At 40.5% G+C, this 18587-nt stretch overlaps 1 protein-coding gene across 1 annotated transcript in view; it reads right to left on the bottom strand.

The window, feature by feature from the left end:
• si:dkey-16j16.4 overlaps window positions 1–18587 on the bottom strand; it is a 50777-nt gene that overhangs the window by 22090 nt on the left and 10100 nt on the right. The window contains exons 2-3 of the mRNA XM_041855646.2: window positions 15977–16058; window positions 15288–15796 (exon numbers count right to left, since the gene is read on the bottom strand). Of these exons, the coding sequence (XP_041711580.1) occupies window positions 15288–15796; window positions 15977–16058 (591 nt within the window). The remainder of the gene's footprint in view (window positions 1–15287; window positions 15797–15976; window positions 16059–18587) is intronic.

Below are 18587 nucleotides of genomic sequence, written 5' to 3'. Positions count from 1 at the left end.
CAAATAACCTCAGTTTTTCAAAATTCCTGACATTTAATCCTAGTAAAATTCCCTGTCTTAGGTCAGTTAGGATCACCACTTTATTTTAAGAATATGAAATGTCAGAATAATAGTAGAGATAATGATTTATTTCAGCTTTGATTTATTTCATCACATTCCCAGTGGGTCAGAAGTTTACATACACTCAATTAGTATTTGGTAGCATTGTCTTTAAATTGTTTAACTTGGGTCAAACGTTTCGGGTTGCCTTCCACCAGCTTCCCACAATAAATTGGGTGAATTTTGGCCCATTCCTCCTGACAGAGCTGGTGTAACTGAGTCAGGATTGTAGGCTTCCTTGCTCGCACACGCTTTTTCAGTTCTGCCCAAACATTTTCTATAGGATTGAGGTCAGGGCTTTGTGATGGCCACTCCAATACCTTGACTTTGTTGTCCTTAAGCCATTTTGCCACAACTTTGGAAGTATGCTTGGGGTCATTGTCCATGTGGAAGACCCATTTGCGACCAAGCTTTAACTTCCTGACTGATGTCTTGAGATGTTGCTTCAATATATCCACATAATTTTCCTTCCTCATGATGCGATCTATTTTGTGAAGTGCACCAGTCCCTCCTGCAGCAAAGCACCCCCACAGCATGATGCTGCCACCCCCGTGTTTCACGGTTGGGATGGTGTTCTTCGGCTTGCAAGGACCCCCTTTTTCCTCCAAACATAACAATGGTTATTATGGCCAAACAGTTCTATTTTTGTTTCATCAGACCAGAGGACATCTCCAAAAAGTACAATCTTTGTCCCCATGTGCAGCTGCAAACCGTAGTCTGGCTTTTATATGGCGGTTTTGAAGCAGTGGCTTCTTCCTTGCTGAGAGGCCTTTCTGGTTATGTCGATATAGGACTCGTTTTACTATGGATATAGATACATTTGTACCTGTTTTCTCCAGCATCTTCACAAGGTCCTTTGCTGTTTTTCTGGGATTGATTTGCACTTTTCGCACCAAAGTACGTTCATCTCTTGAGCGGTATGACGGCTGCGTGGTCCCATGGTGTTTATACTTGCATACTATTGTTTGTACAGATGAACGTGGTACCTTCACGCGTTTGGAAATTGCTCCCAAGGATGAACCAGACTTGTGGAGGTCTACAATTTTTTTCTGAGGTCTTGGCTGATTTCTTTTCATTTTCCCATGATGTCAAGCAAAGAGGCACTGAGTTTGAAGGTAGACCTTGAAATATATCCACAAGTACACCTCCAATTGACTCAAATTATGTCAATTAGCCTATCAGAAGCTTCTAAAGCCATTACATCATTTTCTGGAATTTTCCAAGCTGTTTAAAAAGGCACAGTCAACTTAGTGTATGTAAACTTCTGACCCACTGGAATTGTGATACAGTGAATTATAAGTGAAATAATCTGTCTGTAAACAATTGTTGGAAAAATTACTTGTGTCATGCACAAATTAGATGTCCTAACCAACTTGCCAAAACTATAGTTTGTTAACAAGAAATTTGTGGAGTGGTTGAAAAACGAGTTTTAATGACTCCAACCTAAGTGTATGTAAACTTCCGACTTCAACTGTACACACATACATACGTGTAAGGTATAAAAACACTGATGTTTTGTACATTAACTGGAAATAATGGACGACTTGGTACTGCCCGAGTGGATTTGGGCCATTGTTGGGCTGATTCTGGCCCTAAAATGGCAGCTTTTGCTCAGTTCAGGCTGCCAGATCTTGGCCGAATGACTCGGGCCTAGTCTGTACCGTCATTCATTTCGGACTCGGGCCGGATCCGAATGCCAGACCCGGGCCAGCAGTTTTAGATCGGGCATGCCGGAATCAGGCCAGCTGTGGGCCAGATGTATGTGCTACCTCGGTTTCATCCCTTTCACTACCTTCACTCCGCTTTGTTAGGGAGCAGGCATAGGGTCTTACGTTGAGAGTATCTTCATCATGATAATGATAAGAAATAATAGAAATCTATATTTTCAAACTAATGTGAGGCTTGTGTTCATATTTCACAACATCCACAGGCTTTTGGAGTTGCCTATCAAGCAAAATAATAGGCCTACACTTAATTTAGGCTACATTATTGCATGCTAAATGTTTCTGATCAGTGATAGATGAGCAAACTAATAGATTACCTATACCACCTCCACTTATTTGCCCAGCCAGAGAGACAATTAACCAAATACAGAGATTCAGTTAAATAAAATCACATTGATTATCAGACAAGTCACATGCTTTTGGTCCGAAGTAGGCCTAGGCTACTAAGTGAAGAGCAAAATAATCCACTTGTTAAGCTACATAACATGCTGGCAAAATGTTCTGATCACTGCTAATAAATGAGCCAACTACAGTGGGGGAAAAAAGTATTTAGTCAGCCACCAATTGTGCAAGTTCTCCCACTTCAAAAGATGAGAGAGGCCTGTAATTTTCATCATAGGTACACATCAACTATGACAGACAAATTGAGAAAAAAAATCCAGAAAATCACATTGTAGGATTTTTTATGAATTTATTTGCAAATTATGGTGGAAAATAAGTATTTGGTCACCTACAAACAAGCAAGATTTCTGGCTCTCACAGACCTGTAACTTATTCTTTAAGAGGCTCCTCTGTCCTCCACTCGTTACCTGTATTAATGGCACCTGTTTGAACTTGTTATCAGTATAAAAGACACTTGTCCACAACCTCAAACAGTCACACTCCAAACTCCACTATGGCCAAGACCAAAGAGCTGTCAAAGGACACCAGAAACAAAATTGTAGACCTGCACCAGGCTGGGAAGACTGAATCTGCAATAGGTAAGCAGCTTGGTTTGAAGAAATCAACTGTGGGAGCAATTATTAGGAAATGGAAGACATACAAGACCACTGATAATCTCCCTCGATCTGGGGCTCCACGCAAGATCTCACCCCGTGGGGTCAAAATGATCACAAGAACGGTGAGCAAAAATCCCAGAACCACACGGGGGGACCTAGTGAATGACCTGCAGAGAGCTGGGACCAAAGTAACAAAGCCTACTATCAGTAACACACTACGCCGCCAGGTACTCAAATCCTGCAGTGCCAGACGTGTCCCCCTGCTTAAGCCAGTACATGTCCAGGCCCGTCTGAAGTTTGCTAGAGTGCATTTGGATGATCCAGAAGAGGATTGGGAGAATGTCATATGGTCAGATGAAACCAAAATAGAACTTTTTGGTAAAAACTCAACTCGTCGTGTTTGGAGGACAAAGAATGCTGAGTTGCATCCAAAGAACACCATACCTACTGTGAAACATGGGGGTGGAAACATCATGCTTTGGGGCTGTTTTTCTGCAAAGGGACCAGGACGACTGATCCGTGTAAAGGAAAGAATGAATGGGGCCATGTATCGTGAGATTTTGAGTGAAAACCTCCTTCCATCAGCAAGGGCATTGAAGATGAAACGTGGCTGGGTCTTTCAGCCTGACAATGATCCCAAACACACCGCCTGGGCAACGAAGGAGTGGCTTCGTAAGAAGCATTTCAAGGTCCTGGAGTGGCCTAGCCAGTCTCCAGATCTCAACCCCATAGAAAATCTTTGGAGGGAGTTGAAAGTCCGTGTTGCCCAGCGACAGCCCCAAAACATCACTGCTCTAGAGGAGATCTGCATGGAGGAATGGGCCAAAATACCAGCAACAGTGTGTGAAAACCTTGTGAAGACTTACAGAAAACGTTTGACCTGTGTCATTGCCAACAAAGGGTATATAACAAAGTATTGAGAAACTTTTGTTATTGACCAAATACTTATTTTCCACCATAATTTGCAAATTAATTAATTAAAAATCCTACAATGTGATTTTCTGGATTTCTTTTTCTCATTTTGTCTGTCATAGTTGACGTGTACCTATGATGAAAATTACAGGCCTCTCTCATCTTTTTAAGTGGGAGAACTTGCACAATTGGTGGCTGACTAAATACTTTTTTTCCCCACTGTAGACAAGATCACCATGAGTAGCACTCACCACAACTTAGCTAACATTCCCTAATTGTAACCTAACCAATATCAAACGGAGATTCAGTGAAAACAAAAATCTGACATTGATTGATTTATCCAGAGGAGTCCCCAAGCTTTCTGAAAGCAGCATGATGGCACTGTCCCAATCAAAACGGTGCTGAAATTATAATCTAGTTGACCAGGCCAAATGTATTATAACGATAGGATGACTTTGGGAGTTTTAGTAAGTTTGATACATGCCTTCAATTGCATTAGCCTACTTTATTCCATCATTCAGTGATATTTATTCCCACAGTAATTCTTTATGGAATTATCCAGTTGTGGTTAAGAAAACAGTGCATGCTTAGTGTTGGGCTATGCGAAGAGCTGGGCGAAGTGACATGCCTCAAAGTTTAGAACTGCCAGGAGGATGATAAACGGCCTAGTAACGGGTGCTGCCTAGCAACCATCAAGAGCGTAAAATCGTTATGCATTCCAATGCTGCCTCAGCATTACGGCTATGTTTCATACTTAGCTAAAGGCAGAACTTTACCACAACCATAACTAGGTTGGTTGCCGGAAATAAAAGTACAGGCTTTGTTGCCGGCAATACCTTTCCGATATAAAGAAAATTCAGCAAAAAGTTGGTGTCATGCTAAAGTTGGCATAAAAACGTTTTCGTATGAATGGAATACTACAGACAATGGGCCGTGCCACATCTGAGCAATTGATTCGGATTAGCGTGAGCCAGTGGATAAGAAGTAAAGACAGAAAAAAATGGGATAGACATTTTAAAATAAATTATAAATATATTTTATTTATTTATTGTCCTATCATGATGGAATGGTCCCCAACCCCTGTATATGAGTGTGTGTGTGTGTGTATCCCAAATATTCATAATCATATTAACAATGGAAATAGAGGGACTAACAGTACAGATATATAGTAATAAAAACTGTACCAGAGGAAAAACTAAAAGAAATGGAGGAACTTATTCAAGAAAGATCAAATGTAATATATTATAAAAACATAAAGCGAACTGGGTGGAATATGGGGAAAAAATGCACCAAATTCTTTATTAAATCTTCAACATAGAAATGCTACCAAAAATAATTGACTGAAACTTGATGATTCACCAAACAATATTTTGAAAGAGGAAGCAAAGTACTTTAAGCATGTTTTTCTTTCAGTCTCCTCCATCTCCACTAACTGAAGTTAACTGTAAAAAAAAATATATATATTAATAATGTAAAATTAACAGCTATACAGAAAGACTCTTGTGAAGGCCAAATTACAGAGGAACATCTTGATGCAATTAAAACATTTAAGTCCGGGAAAACTCCAGGGCTGGATGGCATACCAGTTGAGGTATACCAAACCTTTTTTTGATGTACTCAGAGGACCGTTATTAGCATGTTTTAACCACTCCTATGAAAATGGTCAATTAAACTAAACAAGAAGGTCTGATTTCATTATTACTGAAACAGGACCCAAGTGGTAAATATAAAGATCCAGTCCATTTAAAAAATTGGAGGGCCCCTTACACTTCAGTGTTGTGATGCAGTTTTTTTTTTTTAAATGCATAGCGCATAGAATTAAACAGGTATTGTTGGATATTATAAATCCTAAACAGAAAGGTTTTTTTACATGGTCAATATATTGGAGTTAATATAAGACAAGTACTCAAAACAATAGAACACTATGACAAATCTGGGAAATCTGGCAGCAGGTAGCTTAGTGGGTAAGAGCGTTGTGCCTGTAACTGAAAGTTCGCTGGTTCTAATCCCCGAGCCGACTAGGTGAAAAATCTGTCGATGTGCCCTTGAGCAAGGCACTTAACCCTAATTGCTCCTGTAAGTCGCTCTGGATAAGAGCATCTGCTAAATGACTAAAATGTAAAATCTAAAATGAAACCAGGCCTGGTATTCATAGCTGACTTTGAAAAGGCTTTTGATAAAGTACGACTGGAATTTATATATAAATGCCTGGAATATTTCAATTTTGAAGAATCTCTTATCCAATGGGTTAAAGTCATGTATAGTAACCTAGGTGTAAAATAGTAAATAATGTCTACTTCTCAGAAAGTAATAAACTGTCAAGAGGAGTAAAACAAGGTTGTCCACTATCGGCATATCTATTTATTATGGCCATCGAAATGTCAGCTATTCAAATCAGATCCAACAATAATATCAAGGGGCAAGAAATCCAAGGCTTAAAAACAAAGGTGTGATTGTATGCTAATGATTCATGTTTTCTTTTAAATCCACAATTTGGATCCCTCCCCAGCCTCATAGAGGATCTAGATAATTTGTCTAACCTCTCTGGATTACAACCAAATTATGATAAATGTACTATATTACGTACTAGATCACTAAAAAATTAGACTTTTACATTACCATGTAGTTTACCAACAAAATGGTCTGACGGTGAAGTGGACATACTCGGTATTCATATCCCAAAAGATAGAAATGATCTCACTACAATACATTTGAATAGAAAGTTAGCAGAAATAGATAAGATCTTGCTACCATCGAAAGGAAAACTAACCCTGATTAACTCTTTAGTCATATCCCAGTTTGCTTATGGCCTAGCGACTTGTTTTTTTTAATTATATGATCAAAAATATTCAATTTTATTTGGAATGGCAAGCCAGACAAAATTAAAACGGGCCTATTTATATAATGAATATGAATTCATAGGGCAGAAATTATTAAATATTAAAGCATTAGACCTTCCCCTAAATGCTTCAGTCATACAAAAGTTATACTTAAATCCAAACTGGTTCTCTAGCAGATTAGTAAGAATGTCTCACGCCATGTTCAAGAATGGCCTTTTTCCCTTTATTTCATGTTCAAATAACCAAACGTGAGAGGTTGTAATCTGAATAATCTCCAAAATATCGCTATTTTTAAAACAAGCAATAGAAAGTTGATTGCAATTTCAGTATAATCCACCAGAAAAAAAAAAAACTGAACAAATCTTACAACAAATACTTTGGTTAAACTCAAATATACTAATTGATTAAATGGAAATAAATGTTTAAAAACAGTATAGTCTTTGTAAATTATATCATAAATATGACTAGTGGTGTTATGTCACACAGGCAGCAAACAAAAATATATGGAAATGTCTGCTCTACTCAAAATTACAACCAACTAATTGCAGTATTACCGCAGAAATGGAAGAGGCAACTGGAAGGGGGAAAAAGTAAGGACCTTGTCTGTCGGCCCTGCATTAAAGATAAAGAAAATTGTGATAAATAAAACGTTTATCAGTTTCATTTAAGGACCAAACAATTTACAGTTGTGCCATATAGATTGCAAAATAGTTGAAGAGATTTTCGATTTACCGATTCCATGGCACAAGGTTTTTTAACTGATACAAAGAGTTTTTCAATTTTAATTATTATACAAAATTCTTGCAACCAACATAATGTTATATACAATTGAAGTCGGAAGTTTACATGCACTTAGCTTGGAGTCATTAAAACTAGTTTTTTAACTACGCCAAAACTATAGTTTGTTAACAAGAAATGTGTGGAAAGTCGGTTAGGACATCTACTTTGTGCATGACACAAGTAATTTTTCCAACAATTGTTTATAGACAGATTATTTCATTTATAATTCACTGTATCACAATTCCAGTGGGTCAAAAGTTTACATACACTAAGTTGACTGTGCCTTTAAACAGCTTGGAAATTCCAGAAAATGATGTCATGGCTTTAGAAGCTTCTGATAGGCTAACTGACATAATTTGAGTCAATTGGCGGTGTACCTGTGGATATATTTCAAGGCCTACCTTCAAACTCAGTGCCTCTTTGCTTGACATCATGGGAAAATGAAAAGAAATCAGCCAAGACCTCAGAAAAAAAAGTGTAGACCTCCACATGTCTAGTTCATCCTTGGGAGCAATTTCCAAATGCCTGAAGGTACCACGTTCATCTGTACAAACAATAGTACGCAAATATAAACACCATGGGACCACGCAGCCGTCATACCGCTCAGGAACAAGACGCGTTCTGTCTCCTAGAGATGAACGTACCTTGGTGCGAAAAGTGCAATCAATCCCAGAACAACAGCAAAGGACCTTGTGAAGATGCTGGAGGAAACAGGTATAAAAGTATCTATATCCATAGTAAAACGAGTCCTATATCAACGTAACCTGAAAGGCCGCTCAGCAAGGAAGAAGCCACTGCTCCAAAACTGCCATAAAAAACCCAGACTACAGTTTGCAACTGCACGTGGGGACAAAGATCGTACTTTTTGGAGAAATGTCCTCTGGTCTGATGAAACAAAAATAGAACTGTTTGGCCATAATGACCATCGTTATGTTTGGAGGATAAAGGGGGTGCCTGGCAAGCCGAAGAACACCATCCCAACCGTGAAGTACGGGGGTGGCAGCATCATGCTGTGGGGGTGCTTTGCTGCAGGAGGGACTGGTGCACTTCACAAAATAGATGGCATCATGAGGAAGGAAAATTATGTGGATATATTGAAGCAACATCTCAAGACATCAGTCAGGAAGTTAAAGCTTGGTCGCAAATGAGTCTTCCACATGGACAATGACCCCAAGCATACTTCCAAAGTCGTGGCAAAATGGATTAAGGACAACAAAGTCAAGGTATTGGAGTGGCTATCACAAAGCCCTGACCTCAATCCTATAGAACATTTGTGGGCAGAATGGAAAAAGTGTGTGCGAGCAAGGAGGCCTACAAACCTGACTCATTTACACCAGCTCTGTCAGGAGGAATGGGCCAAAATTCACCCAACTTATTGTGGGAAGCTTGTGGAAGGCTACCCAAAACGTTTGACCCAAGTTAAACAATTTAAAGGCAATGCTACCAAATACTAATTGAGTATATGTAAACTTCTGACCCACTGGGAATGTGATGAAAGAAATAAAAGCTTAAATAAATCACTCTCTACTATTATTCTGACATTTCACATTCTTAAAATAAAGTGGTGATCCAAACTGACCTAAAACAGGGAATTTTTACTAGGATTAAATGTCAGGAATTGTGAAAAACTGAGTTTAAATGTAGTTGGCTAAGGTGTATGTAAACTTCCGACTTCAACTGTATATATGGGGGATACAACCATCCCAGCTCTGCAGATGTTTCTGCGAAGAGACAGAATCATTAGATCATTTGTTTTGGTACTGTCCATATGTAGGTTGTTTTTGGTTGCAGGTTCAGGAATGGCTGAAGAATTGCAACATTTACCTGGAACTAACTCTGCAAATAGCACTGCTGGGTGACTTAAAAAGTAATAGTCAATCGATCAATAATATAATAATACTCTTAGCAAAAAATTTTATCTTTAATTTACAGTCTTTAGAAACTACGAGATCAGAAAGGTTCAGAACTTTAGTGAAACAGCACAGTTGGAAAATATATGGCAAATAGAAATCAAAATTGGATGGTCTTCAGAGATACAGTGCCTTCGGAAAGTATTCAGACCATTTGACTTTTTCCACATTTTGTTACATTACAGCCTTATTCAAAAAAAAATCAAATTCTCCCCCCCCCCTCAATCTACAAACAATACCCCATAAAGACAAAGCAAAAACAGGTTTTTAGAAATGTTTGCACATTTATTACAAATATAAAACTGAAATATCACATTAACGTAAGTATTCAGACCCTTTACTCAGTACTTTGTTGATGTACCTTTGGCAGCGATTACAGCATCGAGTCTTCTTGGGTATGATACTACAAGCTTGGCACACCTGTATTTGGGGAGTTTCTCCCATTTTTCTCTACAGATCCTCTCAAGCTCTGTCAGGTTGGATGGGGAGCGTCGCTGCACAGCTATTTTCAGGTCTCTCCAGAGATGTTCGATCGGGTTCAAGTCCGGGCTCTGGCTGGGCCACTACTCAAGGACATTCAGAGACTTGTCCCAAAGCCACTCCTGCGTTGTCTTGGCTGTGTGCTTAGGATCATTGTCCTGTTGGAAGGTGAACCTTCGCCCCAGTTTGAGGTCCTGAGCGCTCTGGAGCAGGTTTTCATCAAGGATCTCTCTGTACTTTGCTCCGTTCATCTTTCACTCGATCCTGACTAGTCTCCCAGTCCCTGCCGCTGAAAAACATCTCCACAGCATGATGCTGCCACCACCATGCTTCACCGTAGGGATGGTGCCAGGTTTCCTCCAGACGTGACGCTTGGCATTCAGGCCAAAGAGTTCAATCTTGGTTTCATCAAACCAGAGAATCTTGTTTCTCATGGTCTGAGAGTCTTTAGGCGCCTTTTGGCAAACTCCAAGCGGGCTATCATGTGCCTTTTACTGAGGAGTGGCTTCCGTCTGGCCTCTCTACCATAAAGGCCTGATTGGTGGAGTGCTGCAGAGATGGTTGTCCTTCTGGAAGGTTCTCACATCTCCACGGAGGAACTCTAGAGCTCTGTCAGAGTGACCATCAGGTTCTTGATCACCTCCCTGACCAAGGCCTTTCTCCCCCGATTGCCCAGTTTGGCCAGGTGGCCAGCTCTAGCCTTGGTGGTTCCAAACATCTTCCATTTAAGAATGATGGAGGCCACTGTGTTCTTGGCGACCTTCAATGCTGCAGACATTTTTTGGTACCCTTCCCCAGATCTGTGCCTCGATACAATCCTGTCTCGGAGCTCTACGGACAATTCCTTTGACCTCATGGCTTGGTTTTTGCTCTGACATGCACTGTCAACTGTGGGACCTTATATAGACAGGTGTGTGCCTTTCCAAATCATGTCCAATCAATTGAATTTACCACAGGTGGACTCCAAGTTATAGAAACATCTCAACGATGATCAATGGAAACAGGATGCACCTGAGCTCAATTTCGAGTCTCATAGCAAAGGGTCTGAATACTTATGTAAATAAGGTATTTCTGTTTTTAAATTTTAATACATTTGTGAAAATGTCAAAAAAAACTTTTCACTTTGTCATTATTGGGTATTGTGTGTAGATTGCTGAGGATTTGTATTTATTTAATCAATTTTAGAAGAAGGCTGTACCGTAACAAAATGTGGAAAAAGTCAAGTGGTCTGAACACTTTCCGAAGGCACTGTAGATGGGAGGGGTTGAGGGTATCTGAAGGATGGGACTAAAAACAAACAACAGATAACTATTGTAAAATATACTGTGTTCGTAAAATGTATATAGTATGTATTAGCTGGAAGAAGAAGCCTAAGTATTGTTGTCCATTAATTTACTCCAATTAGGGGAGGGGTGGTAGAGTTAGGGGAAAATAATAAAGGAAAAAATACCAGTCAAAAGTTTGGACAAACCCACTCATTCAGGGGTTTTTCTTTATTTTGACAATTTTTTACATTGTAGAATAATAGTGAAGACATCAAAACTATGAAATAACACATATGGAATAATGTAGTAACCAAAAAAGTGTTAAACAAATCAAAATATATTTTAGATTTTAGATTGCCAAGCGTGTGCAAAGCTGTCAAGGCAAAGAGTGGCTACTTTGAAGAATCTCAAATATAAAATATATTTTGATTTGTTTAACACTTTTTTGGTTACTACATGATTCCATATGTGTTATTTCATAGTTTTGATGTGTTCTCACTATTATTCTACAATGTAGAAAACAGCCAAAATAGAGAAAAACCCTTGAATGAGTAGGTGTGTCCAAACTTTTGACTGGTACTGTATATTAACAAAAATATATATAGGGGATTGGAAATGATGCAGACAATTACATTGATGGATGCCACAATCTATCTGCAATATTAAAGCTGATCTACCCCCTAAAGAAAAAAAAGATTTAAAAACATACAGCAACAAAACGACAGCCATGTGACCTTTTGATCATTTTTTAGACCATTACGAGATAAATGACTGTGCATTATGTCACACCAGTTGCTGGTTTTAGACTATCACATTTATTTCTCTCACAACTACTGAACCGCATCCCTGACAATAACAACTCTTTGAACTTGTTTTTCCTTCCAGCCTATTGCAAAGGTGCTACTACTAGTCACTGTTGACGTGTTTGGCTTCATGGTATGTCTTAGCATAGCTAATTTTAAATCAAACGGTTCTGATCATGGTGGGATTACCATTGATAACAGGCAGCTATATAGCCGTAATAAGCACTATTATTAAGGCTATATCGACTAACCTTTACATGGCAAACATTTAAAAATATATATGTTCCACCTGCAACTAGCGATGGAAGTTTAGAAGATACCACTGTCTTCCAAGTTGAGAACGAAGAAAGTGTCGCGATGTAAAGGTTAGTCGAAAATGTGCCTATTACGGCTATAAGCAGCCTGTTATCAACGGTTATCCCAGCATGATGAGAACTGTTTAATTTCAGTGTGTGGTCCACTGTAAATAGAGTTGTTTGTGTGAAAGAAAAACAGAGGGAAATGTTGAGAGGCAGGAAATTACTTTTTAGACTGTTGAGAACGTTTGATAGGGAGGAGGTAAGAAGTCTAGAAAGTTGTTCAGATTGGTAATTTGGAGACTAAATCTGCATCCCAAATGGCACCCTATTCCCTGGCCTATAGTGCACTACTTTTGGCCACGTCCCATAGGGGGACAGACTTGGAGTTGCCCAGCTAAAGGGTTAATGGGAGAGTACTGTCTGGCAGCTCTATTGTATTCCCTCCAACACCTCCCATCCCGCTGTCCGAGCTCACATACACACACACAAAGATGCAAAACACCCTAGTCCTTCTCACTGCTGCCCGCTGTCTCTCATCTGTTCCCTTTTTCCAAAAACACCCATGGACATATGGACCTCTCAAACCCTCCCCTACACACACTTCCAATATCCTATCCTCGGCCCATGTGGCTATTGGATTTTAACCATCACTGGACCAGCTTCTCTATGACTCATTAGTCGTCATTTTCCGTTGTTTATTTAATTCTCTCCTCCTGCCTCCACCCCTCCGTCTTTCGCTCGCTCGCTTTTGTGAGAAATGAGGGCAGACATCTGCCGTCTGTGCCACCCGCTCCATCTCTCTGGACCACCGAGGTGGCAAGCGCCTGGCCATGGAGTGAGTGTGTGTGTGTGTGTGTGTGTGCGTGCGCACAAGGGGAATGCTATTGTGCCCCTTAGACTATTCTTAATTACATTGAGCTTGGGATTAGGTTAACTGACTGGTGGTACAAGGCTACCCTACAGTATGGCCTAGTTCCAGAGTGTACTTCATACAATCTGAGCAATATAACATATTCACCCTAATTTCTTGGTCAATTGTACTTTGTGAAAACATTCATCAGTTAAATTTAGGTAACGCTTTACTTGAACCCATAACTCATTAAATCCACATAACATGACATACTAGACAAACAAACAGCCCTGGGTGAGAAAAGGATGAGAAATACACTTGTGTCCAAAGGTTGTCAAAGTGCAGTGAGTAATCTTGGAAGATCTGAGCTGTGGCCCACAGACCCAGGGCTCTAAATTCAAAACAATTCATTGGTAGCACTGGTGCTTCCAACTTTAAAAAGTTAGGAGCACCACATGAAATGTAGGAGCACTAGAAAATAATATATTTTAAATTGATTGCGATACAGCCTATATTTGGCCTATATGAAATCTAGCTACTTTTGAAGTACATGCTGTGCCCTAGAATGTAATATGTAACACTGTAAATAAATTTATTTTATTATAAAAGCTAAAATGTTGAATACCTGTCATTGAAATCACAAAGTCATTTGTGGAATATTAGGTTTCTACATTGTGTAAAATCACTATTTTCCTATTGAGATGCATTACATTGAAAACGTCAGGTTTGGTCTCTTTAAAAACGTCAGGTTTGTTTGTGATGACGACATGCAATAGATCTGTCATTCATTCATTGCTATGATCATTGATCTCCTGAAAAAGCTAACCCTTTTCCTTTCTTTCTGTGCCCCCAAATGTTTGGATATACTGGTAAGGTTACCAGGTTGTTAGCTAGCTATCCAATGAGGTAACATGTGTAAACAACAAAGTGTAAACAAACGTTTAACGACATCTGCGTGCAAATAGTTTTAGAACGGCCCACAAAATGGTTCAGGAATGTAAAATGTGGTCCCGAAGTTTCGCTATAGGAAGATAAAAATGTTGCACCTGTAATATGGTCAGATCTTTTGACCTGGTTGAGCTACAAGCAAGCCGTTTTCGCTGTGGAAATAGTGAATCCATGACGCTAACGAATCTTCACTCGCTTGTTTCTCTAGGGCACTAGGAAACAACAGTACAGCAAAGCCTTATCATTATGACAATTATTATCTGGGAGAGTTTCTTCATAGTCGCACAGTGCTCCCAAAATAAAACTCCTGGTCGCACGGGAAAATATTTTGGTCGCACTTTAGAGCCCTGTCCAAACCCAAACAAGAGTTGGAATATGCCATCATCTACCAACATAGATAAAGAATGCCTCTTAACTGTTTAAAACTTTTGGTGATGCTTAAAGGGTTAGTCCATCCAAAACTAGTATTTTAAAATAATCAAACAGCATAATTGTAAAACTGCCTTAATTTTGCTGGACCCCAGGAAGAGTAGCTGCTGCCTTGACAGTGCGTTTAAATAAAATACATTATTTGTTTTCTCTGAAAATCCTAATTTTGGAATGTCCCACGTCATGTTTGTCCAACTTGGAAGATTTCAACCTACTTAACCCCAAGATTTTCCCAGTTTTCACAAATTTGTAAAGCCCTAGTTATTTTGTTTCTTTGGGAATGTAAATACTGAAGATTTTTACTTATTTAATGTAATTTGCCCCTTACGTTTAATGTCAACCCTAACGTGAACTGAACTCGTTTTAATATGGTAAAACTATTCCTTTAGAAAATAAATGTGAAAGAAACATTGAACATCTAAGACTCAAATCATAGTGTAAATGCAGGTGAACTGGTTCTACTCTTTTTGGCCATTTTCTTGGGTTTTGTGGTGGGAAACCCTGGCTGTTACCCATAGATAGATAGGCTAGAAATGTTTTAAGTTCAAATACTGTTGTGAAGGTTGCTTTCAATTTCCCCTCCCTGTGGCACACAACAAGCTTCCATTCCCCCTGTCACAAGGGGAGTTACGTTAATGGCTGATTTAAGATGAAGTCATCAACCCTGTTACAATCAACCGTATCACTTTTATAGTCATTTCTATAGTAATCTTTCTCTTGAGATGGTAAAACATGTTTGTTATGTGCTCTTTAACAGAATATAACAATTTTGTGAAATAAATATAAATTTTTGACAAAATTAGAGAATGACCCAGCTATGTGTTTCTATGATTGCCAAATACTTGTGAGATGTTACCCAAACCACAATATGCTACGCTGATTGGAGAATAACAATGCTATGCTAACGGTCACTATTTAAGAACAGTAGAGGCAACGTAAATGACGCTAACCTGTTGCATTTTCTCCAGGTCCAGACTCGGCCTCCCCGGCTCTCCCCCGTAGCTGTGCCTGTGTTTCCTATAGGGAGCCGCCGACTGGTCGAAGTGGGTCAAGATGATGGGCCTGGCAGCAGGCTGCACCACCTGGAACTGGAGCCAAATTGGAGGCGGTGGCTTGAGGCTGCGAGGCGGGCTAGAGCTAAAGTGCACCGGGCTGGTGGAAGCCGCCAGGCAAGTCCCAGGCTCCAAGGATGCTGCCACCGGGACGCAGCCACACAGGTCCCGCACCTCCTCGTCGCTGGAGGCACTGCTGTGGTGGTCGCCGTGGCGATGTTTCAGCATCCACTTCCTGCCGTCTCCAACACCGTGGCTGATTCGCTCCAGCTCTTCTTCGGACGAGTGGCGGTCCAGAGTCGGGTCTAGAAGGAGGCGTAGGTGACGGAGGCGTGCCGGAGATAGGGGACCCTGATTGTGCTGCTGGCTGGTGGCCAGAGGGGTGAGGCTGCAGTTCCGCCGCCTCTCTGAGGGGGGTGACCAAGAGCACAGGTCAAAGGTGAAGAGGCAGAGATGGCGACAAGCATGTCTACTTCTATACTGTGTAAACTGAAAGTGGCTTTATCTGCTAAATGACCCTCCCCACATCCATGTAAAAACGAAGAGCATAGAAGACTTGGGTTGGTTTGAGCGGGCGGGCCACATACCTCTGTCAATCTGTGCAAGCTCCTGGTTCTCCCCCTCGGAATCGTCACTCTCCGCTCCCTCCCCACTGCCATGGTAGGAAATCTAGAAGGGAAAGGGTTAAAGGATAACTATTTAATTGGGCAACATATGGCTTGTCCGTCAACTTCCTACATGAGATAGCATACAGTTAGCATCAGTACAAGACACTCTTTGGGGCTTTTCTAGGTTAGGTCGACAAGTAGCATATTTATTAGAAAAAATACCCAGTTTCATGTCATTGCAACTATGAAGCATCTAGGAAGCAGTATCTTTACCAAATCACCAATCTTCTTTCACTCAACTTGCCTCACATCTCTACAGCTACCGCAACAGCATCACTAAGCAACAGGGTGGCCCACTGACATAATTCTCAACAAACATAATTTTATCCAAAGACTCAAATAAACATTGTGTTGGAGAAATTGTGCAAAAGGTCAAGATGAGTGCAACTCTGTTTGCACATCATGCTAACACCCAAACTTGGCCAAATGGCATTTTTTCCTGGAAAATTCCTTACTCTCAAATTGAAATCTGGAAGAGAGATGACGTTACAAAAAGCTTCAATCCAGGCCTGGTCAATTTGGCCTCTTCAGTTCAGTGTAAACTAAGAGCTGCCATTTCCAAGTTCCAGATTGCCCCTTTAAGAGCAGTTCCTTTTTGAAGAGTCTACGACAACAACAGTAGAGACACCCAGCAGACTGCAGCACTAAGAGTTAAGTAACACGCCACACACACATTAATTACCACACTGAGGCTGAGCAGCTGCCATCTGTGCTCACACACACATGCACTCACACAATGCCTCCCCTTCCTACTGAAGCACTTCAAACAGAGAGAAGGAAAAAGAGAGAGCAAGAGAAAGGAACGAGGGCCTCAAGTCCTACTCCAAGCAGGCAGCGTACACTTCAACTATATAAAACTGGGGTGCATTCAGAGTTCACTTTGACATTGTAGGACACAACGTTGAACAATGCTGAATGTTTGCGACTGGTACACTATACACTGCATAGTACTCTCACTTCCCTATCACTGTCAAAATACAGTGCCTTGCAAAAGTATTCATCCCCCTTGGCGTTTTTTCCTATTTTGTTGCATTACAACCTGTAATTTCAATGGATTTTTATTTGGATTTCATGTAATGGACATGCACAAAATAGTCCAAATTGGTGAAGTGAAATGAAGAAAATAACTTGTTTAAAAAAATTCTCAAAAATAAATAACGGAAAAGTGGTGCGTGCATATGTAGTCACCCCCTTTGCTATGACGCCCCTAAATAAGATCTGGTGCAACCAATTACCTTCAGAAGTCACATAATTAGTTAAATAAAGTCCACCTGTGCGCAATCTAAGTGTCACATGATCTGTCACATGATCTCAGTATATATATATATATATACATACACACACACACCTGTTCTGAAAGGCCCCAGAGTCTGCAACACCACTAAGTAAGGGGCACCACCAAGCAAGCGGCACCATGAAGACCAAGGAGCTCTTCAAACAGGTCATGGACAAAGTTGTGGAGAAGTACAGATCAGGATTGGGGTTATAAAAAAATATCAGAAACTTTTAACATCCCACAGAGCACCATTAAATCCATTATTAAAAAATGGAAAAAATATGGCACCACAACAAACCTGCCAAGAGAGGGCTGCCCACCAAACTCACGGACCAGGCAAGGATGGCATTGATCAGAGAGGCAACAAAGAGACCAAAGATAACCCTGAAGGAGCTGCAAAGCTCCACAGTGGAGATTGGAGTATCTGTCCATAGGACCACTTTAAGCCATACACTCCACAGAGCTGGGCTTTATGGAAGACTGGCCAGAAAAAAGCCATTGCTTAAAGAAAAAAATAAGCAAACACGTTTGGTGTTCGCCAAAAGGCATGTGGGAGACTCCCCAAACATATGGAAGAAGGTACTCTGGTCAGATGAGACTAAAATTGAGCTTTTTGGCCATCAAGGAAAACGCTATGTCTGGCGCAAACCCAACACCTCTCATCACTCCGAGAACACCATCCCCACAGTGAAGCATGGTGGTGGCAGCATCATGCTGTGGGGATGTTTTTCCATCGGCAGGGACTGGGAAACTGGTCAGAATTGAAGGAATGATGGATGACGCTAAATACTGGGAAATTCTTGAGGGAAACCTGTTTCAGTCTTCCGGAGATTTGAGACTGGGACGGAGGTTCACCTTCCAGCAGGACAATGACCCTAAGCATACTGCTAAAGCAACACTCAAGTGGTTTAAGGGCAAACATTTAAATGTCTTGGAATGGCCTAGTAAAAGCCCAGACCTCAATCCAATTGAGAATCTGTGGTATGACTTCAAGATTGCTGTACACCAGCGGAACCCATACAACTTGAAGGAGCTGGAGCGGTTTTGCCTTGAAGAATGGGCAAAAATCCCAGTGGCTAGATGTGCCAAGCTTATAGAGACACCCCAAGAGATTTGCAGCTGTAATTGCTGCAAAAGGTGGCTCTACAAAGTATTGACTTTGGGGGGGTGAATAGTTATGCACGCACAAGTTTTCTGTTTTTTTGTCTTATTTCTTGTTTGTTTCACAATAAAAATTATTTTGCATCTTCAAAG

This window comes from Coregonus clupeaformis, chromosome 29, assembly GCF_020615455.1.
Source record: "Coregonus clupeaformis isolate EN_2021a chromosome 29, ASM2061545v1, whole genome shotgun sequence".
NCBI lineage: Eukaryota > Metazoa > Chordata > Actinopteri > Salmoniformes > Salmonidae > Coregonus > Coregonus clupeaformis.
This window is presented reverse-complemented; position numbering and strand designations above follow the sequence as displayed.